Source organism: Merops nubicus, unplaced genomic scaffold (assembly GCF_000691845.1).
Source record: "Merops nubicus isolate BGI_N331 unplaced genomic scaffold, ASM69184v1 scaffold11042, whole genome shotgun sequence".
Classification (NCBI taxonomy): domain Eukaryota; kingdom Metazoa; phylum Chordata; class Aves; order Coraciiformes; family Meropidae; genus Merops; species Merops nubicus.
Window position 1 is genome coordinate 4,709 of NW_008592866.1, and position 7,006 is coordinate 11,714.

Genomic DNA, 7,006 nt, shown 5'->3' on the forward strand with positions numbered 1-7,006 from the left:
TGCTATCTAAAGAAAGAGTACATTCTCTTTCCAGTTAACAGTTAGCACAGTAGTTAAGACCAGGCATCAGGAATAGATCCTTGCACATCATGAGCTGCAACAACATATCTGTATTTTGCGTTCTGCTGCTCTCCTTTTCAAAAAGTACAAATATTTTAAAAGTAATCAACTTATTTTTCCTATTTGTTTCTAGTACCTCAAATTCAAAGATCATTTAAAGTAATTTAAAAGGCATCCTAGGTATTAACACAAGTTTACTGTTTCATAGCATTAAAAAAAAAAAAAAAATCTGATGAGATTATGGAGAAGGTTCCAGAACAATAAGTAGGAAGTTAAATGGGGATATTCTGTTCTGAAACAGCTTAAGTTACTCAAAGCTCAGAAAGAACTAAATAGAAACCTCATCCCCAATTACACATGCAAGAAGTCCCAGTTAATCAAATGGGATAGTTCAAATGCAAGATATAAGAGCCTAAGTCTCAGTATTTGCAGGAGCACCACTTTTGTGAACTGCGAAATAAAAAGTAGTACCTAATGCAAACAATCATTTCTGCCTTGTGAAGACACTTTGATATAAAGCAATTGTATCATACATTTTTAAATATTTTTCCATCTCTAAAGATTAAGTTGCTTACAAATTCAAATATATTTCATATTTGAGTGAGCTTCTAAAGGTTCCAACAACCATTTAGTTATGTTTTATTCACAATTAAAGCAATAACTTCTACATAAATATACACTATAAACAAGGAGGTCACTGTAAAGCATAACCAGAGCTGTATTTTTTCAGGCCTTTATACTGACATCATGCTGTCCGGCTAATTAGCAAAACTGGGACTAAAAAGGCATTCAACACTACTTTGCACAAGCCTGTTACAAGTATGAATTATAACCAATTATGAATTAGTCCTTCTAAAACTGTAGTTCAAGAGAATACAGGGGAGAGTAAGGAGGCAAGGGAGAGATGGGGGGGCGGAAGGAGTGTGCATCTGCTTTTTTCCTACCTTTATTTTCAGCAGCTACATTTACCTTTCATATTTGCTCAGACATAAATAAGATAAAAAGGTTTGAGTGGTAAGCAGAATACTACCCGTGTATAAGAACTTTTGAGGGGACTGAGAAAAATCATGGGATACAGTTGTGCCAAGAGGGAAAACAACCGTGTACTTCATAATTCTTTGTGATAAAGTTCCCTTTCCTCTCTCCAGCTAAATATTTTGTATCTTTGGGATTTTAATTTTCTTTAGCTGGAAAGCTCCAAGTTATACAGGGCTACTTAAGAGAGCCTTACCTTCAGCAGAGATGCTTTGCCCTCTTTTGTAAGCCTTTTTAATTTTGCTGCAGCAGCTTTTTTGCTAAGTACTGTGCCTTGCTCTGGTTTCATCTTCTCAAGAAGCTTTTGACGTTTCTCCTTCTCCCTTAGCTTCATACGCTTCCGAAGCTTTTTCTTTCTTCGCTCTCGTTTTCTGTCTGTGGGGGTCTTTTCCGCATCTGTTTTTACATCACCAGCTTTGTTCTTTTCCTAAAGAGAACAAGAACTCTCAATGCATAACTGTCCAAAAGAAAATACTCAAATCTGTCTTAGCATTTCGATTATTTCCAGTGTTTTAACTGGCTCAGGGAGATGCTGCATTAAGGCAAAAGTGAAAAACTGACAAAAGTTGGGAAGTATTTGTACAACTGACCAAAGACATGCTATTGCTCTTCTCTATTGCTCTTTAACCTTCCCATTTCAAATATCCATATATATGTTGGGAAAAAATAAATACTATCACACAATAGTAAAAAACAAGACCAAAGCATAATGTTATGGCCTAGTGTAGCCAAATAAAATTAACCCTTTCCCCACCCTTCCAGTTACCCCTCTCCCCAGAAAGCATGCTTCCCCGCCAGCCCCCAATCCCAACAACAGACCAACAACAGTGAACACTAAAATGCTAGGCAAGATGGTCCACAAGGTCAGGAACCTAGGGTGGGAGGGGGCAAAATTCTCCCATTGATTTGGCAGCCAGTACACCCTTCCCTCTACAATACAGATCCTCTCCAGAACCTCACATGATTTTTGTTTATACTCACCTTGACCTCCTCTGGTGCTAAGAGAGCAGCATCACTAACAGCAACAGGCGCTACTTCTTCCATACTTATAGCTGGAAGGTTCGAAACTATTTTAACTTCTGGCGCAGGCTAGAAACAAGGAAACGTATTCAGGACAGAGTACACCATCTCACGGCACCAGCCAGCTAACGGGAGACACTAAAGAGGCGGTTTTATTTAGAGGCAATTATGGTGCATTTAATATGAAGTAAGAACAAGCTCTGTAACACTCCACGTTTACTTTACTTTCCATTTCAAAATATATTTTAAAGTATCCAGTTTCAAAGAAAAAAATCCCCAACAACTTCACGAAACTCATGTACTTACTGGTTTAGGTGTGAAGTGGAAGTTACAAAGTGCATCCAGCTTCAGGAAGAGTGAATCCATCATCTCCTGAATTTCTTTGTGTTCTGGATTTTCTTCCTCTTCGGTCTTTTGCTGCATTAATAACATAACGTTACTGCAACACCATACAGTATACTATTTTTATTTAGCAAGGCTGGTAACAACACAATACACAATTCAGAGCCACTTCTCTGGTGAACACTCACAGAAAAACTGAAGTACTTCCACAGAGCTGAAAGCAGAGTTAGAAGTCTACAAATGAACATGCAGGACTGTGTGAACTTCAAAAGGAAAGGCACTGCTTACATTACCTGTTGAAGTTTCATGTATTCCTGCTCATAGATCTCAGCAAGACTCAGTTTACTCTTTTCATGATCCAAAGTGATACGTTTCTTGTATTCAAAAGCCTCCTCTTTTGGTTTCTCTTTTGGTACCACGTCATCCCATGCCTGAGAGAATCATAAATTAATGAACAAATGCAACTACAGTCACGTATCAGGTACTACAGCTTATTTAGGATATTTTTCCTGTTACTTATCTGACATATTGACTAGCTTATCACAGAATGGCAGGGATTGGAAAGGACCTCTGGAGATTATCTAGTCCAACAACACATTAAGTGTCACACTTTAATTTGAAAAAAAAATAACAGAAGACTCACAGCTCTAGCTTGTGTGCTTATTTTTAGTGGACTGTGGCAAAAAATGTATTACAAGTAACAAATGTCTAATTTTCTTACGTACTTAAATACTCTCCCGCATATGTACCATTTTTAAATTTCAGCTAACAATAAGCCTCAACAAACTGCAGGATACAAATCCTCTACCAGTGGCTTTTAAGAAAAATTAAATAAACAACTGACTTTTGGTTAGTATTCAGAATGCTCAGTGCTACAGTTACAGTAATAGATAAAATTCACAGATTGGCATTATATTCCAAATAAACTCCTTAGGAGTTTTATCTGCAAAATCTTGTTTTTTGAAGTACACCAAAACCTAGCATAACAGGAAGGTAAAAACAGCTCCTTAGAAATCTAAAGACACATTCATTAAGGCAAATGAATAGAACAACAAATTGCAAAATTAATTAAGATAACTCTACACCTAACATTTTAAGAGCTTCAAACTTATCCTTGGAATAAGTCTATGAACAAAATAAGGAGAAAAAAAATAAGATAATAATAACCTCATCCAATATTCTCTGTTTAATGATGTCTTCAAGCTGCAAAGTAGTTTCTTCTGTGATCACAGGTGCTAAGAAGAGAAAGAATTTGAAGATTAATGTTTCAACAGCAAGAAATACTTTTTTCTATAAAGAATAAACAACAGAAAGCAAAGTCTTCACTAAAATGTAGTAATTGAAGAAGTAAATGTTTTCCTCTGTCTTGAAGAGATTAATCACATTATGTACAAACGACTAAATCTGCTGCTGAATTAATGAACTTTCTGTTGAGTTAATTTTAAGAAAAAGGATTATAATTTCCACCAAGAAAATCCACAACCTCAAAAACACATCAAGAAGCTTAACTTAGTGGTTTGTTCTCCTGCTTTTGAGTCACAGATGTTTTCAGCAAGGTCAAAGGAAAGAAAACCCAACGTGGTTTGCAGCATGCTTTCAGGAAAGCCCTCTCTCACCGCTTACCCATTCGGACTGCATGGTCAAAAAATACCATTTCCTCCAAAAGGCTGTTTTCAGGTCGTTTTTGTCCAGTCACTTCTCCTTTCAGCTGCCAAGGTTTCTCTTCTAACAACTCTTCTTCTAAACGTTTTATTTTTTTGCTCATCTGAAAAACACAATTTCCTAAGAAGTTTAAAACATAGAGCTCACAAGTAAGCTCAAGGCAAGAAATTCCAACAGTTATTTCAAGTACTTCTAACTGCTCCTCACAGAAAGATGAGGGAATATACGATTACATAGATAACTGAGATAGATAAGCCACTTTTTTTCCTTCATTTGTAAATAGCCTCTTCATAATTGCCAGACTCCGAGCAAATTACTGAATCATTAAAAAAAAAAAAAAAAAAATTGGCCAGTTTTCAAAGTCTTAGAAAAATACAAAAAACAATTACCTTTTCCTGCCTCTTCTCAAAGGAAGACTTTATTTCACTGGGATCAATGTCCTTCTCTAACTGTGTATCAGTAACATCTTCTGTTACTTCACTGTCATCTGGCAAACTAAAAGTAACTTTTTTAGAGGCTTCTTTACTTTGCATGTTCTCCAGCATCATTTCATTCATATCCTCAAACCTGTAAGATTAAAATTTAATATAAAATAAAGAATGAAAAGCCTCTATAATTTTTTACATTAAGACATTCCAGTCATTAAATGTTTACCTTTTACAAATAATCCAGGAGTTAAGAAATACAATAGGCTTTCACTGAAACCTAAAGACACTAGGGAAACTTCTATATATTAAAAACAACTTTCAAAAATTGATGTAATAGTTACTAAATGATTTATTCACATCAACATTAAGAGACAAGACTCAAAAATACAAACTACTTTTTAAATAGCACATAAAGCAGGTGATAGAGAATGGCAAATCATGACCAAAGTGAGCATGGAATTCACACTTTACTTTCTACTCCACTTCAGTGTAAAATTACAAGGACGTTTTATGTGCAAATAATGTATATACTTACTCAGACATGCTTTCTTCATTCTGCCCTTCAATAGCACTGTCTGCTTCCTCTTCAGGATCATCTTCAAGATCATTAGCTACTAAATCATCGTTGTCATCAAGGGGATCAAAGAAATCTTTGTATGTCAAGTCTCTAGAACTTTTAGTTGGCTAAGAAGGGGAGAAGAAAAAAAAATCCACACATAAAAACACATAAAAAATTCCAAACTGTTAAAACTGAAAGAAGTCTAAAGGTATCCTGTTTTTTAAAGGTTTATCACCTGGGGAATTGCACTGCTTATGCAACAGTAACTCAGCTTAGTGAAGCATTAACGTGTGGTAGTGCATTTTAGTAAAATCTCTTTTACAAGTATTTAAAATATTCTATCACTTGATTATTTTCCAATTTCAAAATATACAGAAGTCAAAGAGCAGGACATTTTGCCAATAACTTGCTGGTATGCATACAGTATGTTCTTTGACACTAGGACACTTTGGTACCAGATATTCACGTCAAATATATTAGAGTAAAGCTTCAGAAGTAATCATTAGTCATCTAAACAAATTTAACTTGGTAGTTTCCCCTCTGAGTGAGTTCAACAATTTAATGGATAGCAGATCTTGATTTAAATGAAACGAGAGATCAGAAAATTAATGTATGGATGTTCTTACTTTGACTTCAGCTTCTTCAGACTCTTCTTCCTCATCATCTGAGATTATGTCTTCAAAATAATTAATATCATCTTCTTCCTTCTCCCCGTCTTCCTTCTCTGCATGTTCTAAAAAAGCTTCCATCTCAGCCAGCTTGAAAAACTTGTCATCCACTATGGATTTTCTTCCCACTTTTTTCAATGTGGTTTCCTTGGCTGTTTTAGTTTGTTGCTCCAGTGCTCCAATATCAAAGTCAATATCAGAATCCTCATCACTGTATTTCTGCATTACGCTTTCTCTGAGTTTACCTTGCTTTTCTCTAACTTTAGGTTTCTCTTTTGTATCAAAATTCTTCTGTTCAGGTTCTGCTTCCATTACATCATCTTCCAACTCCTGGTCACTGCTGGTCCCAGCATCAGAGCCATCCTCTTCCTGGTCTGAGAGAAGGCAAAGATCTTCATCCTTGGCATCCCTTGCAATGGATTTCTTGAAGAAATCGAGAACTGCATTGTTCTGGAGCTCTAGTTGTTGCCAAATCTGTTCTTCATCAAAATTTTCTATCACCAGCTCTTTTAGAGGCCCCCCATGAACTACATTACTTCCCACAGCTTTGTTCAAGTCATAGAGAGTCTTTGTTATCGCTCTGAAGTCAGTAGCTAGTCCATCTTGCACACTAAGAGTAGAAAACAAAAACAAACAAAAAAAAAAAGCTTTAGAAAGCACAACAGTTAATATAAATTTTTTATTTTGTGTTCTGCAGAATTTACTAGCTTTCCTCCATTTTATACCTTCTATTATGTTAATAACAGAGTTACACTGCAACTCTTTCTTTCTGCTTCAGTATTTTGGTGCTACAGAATAGCACCTTTCAACAATTACTGCTGCTCCTTAACTTTCTACCCATCTCGCAGAGTACTGCTATGGAACATTCCTAGAAAGGAAGACTGTATTAAGCTTTTCAGCTTCATTGCACTTTGTGTATGAAGTAGCAGCTGGACAAAGTGTTCCACTCTTGTATACCTGCATCTTATTGTACCTTGACCATATTTAAGCACTCCAGATGTTTTCGGGAAGTAATGGAGCACCAAACCAAACCCCTCAAACATCCAACGCATAAAGCCCTGGTTTTAAAAAGGCAATTCCCTTCCTCCTCAGCTTTATATCTGGGTAGCTCTTCTCCAGAGCTACCAACGCTTCCATATAGCTGGTAGGGCCAGAATCCTCTGTCTCCCAACTCCCCAACGCTGGAGAAGGACAGGGATACCTGTCCCTCAGCAGCCGCGGCAGAAGACCCA

General features: G+C 36.4%; 1 protein-coding gene across 1 annotated transcript in view; it reads right to left on the bottom strand.

Moving 5' to 3' along the window:
- The window catches only part of MPHOSPH10 (M-phase phosphoprotein 10 (U3 small nucleolar ribonucleoprotein)), a gene marked incomplete at its 5' end in the record, with an annotated part of 10,412 nt that extends 4,028 nt beyond the window's left edge, over nucleotides 1-6,384 (bottom strand). The window contains 9 exons of the mRNA XM_008935281.1: nucleotides 1,292-1,522; nucleotides 2,077-2,184; nucleotides 2,422-2,532; nucleotides 2,751-2,888; nucleotides 3,625-3,692; nucleotides 4,081-4,222; nucleotides 4,509-4,686; nucleotides 5,083-5,231; nucleotides 5,733-6,384. Coding sequence (XP_008933529.1) covers nucleotides 1,292-1,522; nucleotides 2,077-2,184; nucleotides 2,422-2,532; nucleotides 2,751-2,888; nucleotides 3,625-3,692; nucleotides 4,081-4,222; nucleotides 4,509-4,686; nucleotides 5,083-5,231; nucleotides 5,733-6,384 — 1,777 coding nt within the window. The remainder of the gene's footprint in view (nucleotides 1-1,291; nucleotides 1,523-2,076; nucleotides 2,185-2,421; nucleotides 2,533-2,750; nucleotides 2,889-3,624; nucleotides 3,693-4,080; nucleotides 4,223-4,508; nucleotides 4,687-5,082; nucleotides 5,232-5,732) is intronic.
- Between the last annotated feature and the right edge of the window lie 622 nt (nucleotides 6,385-7,006).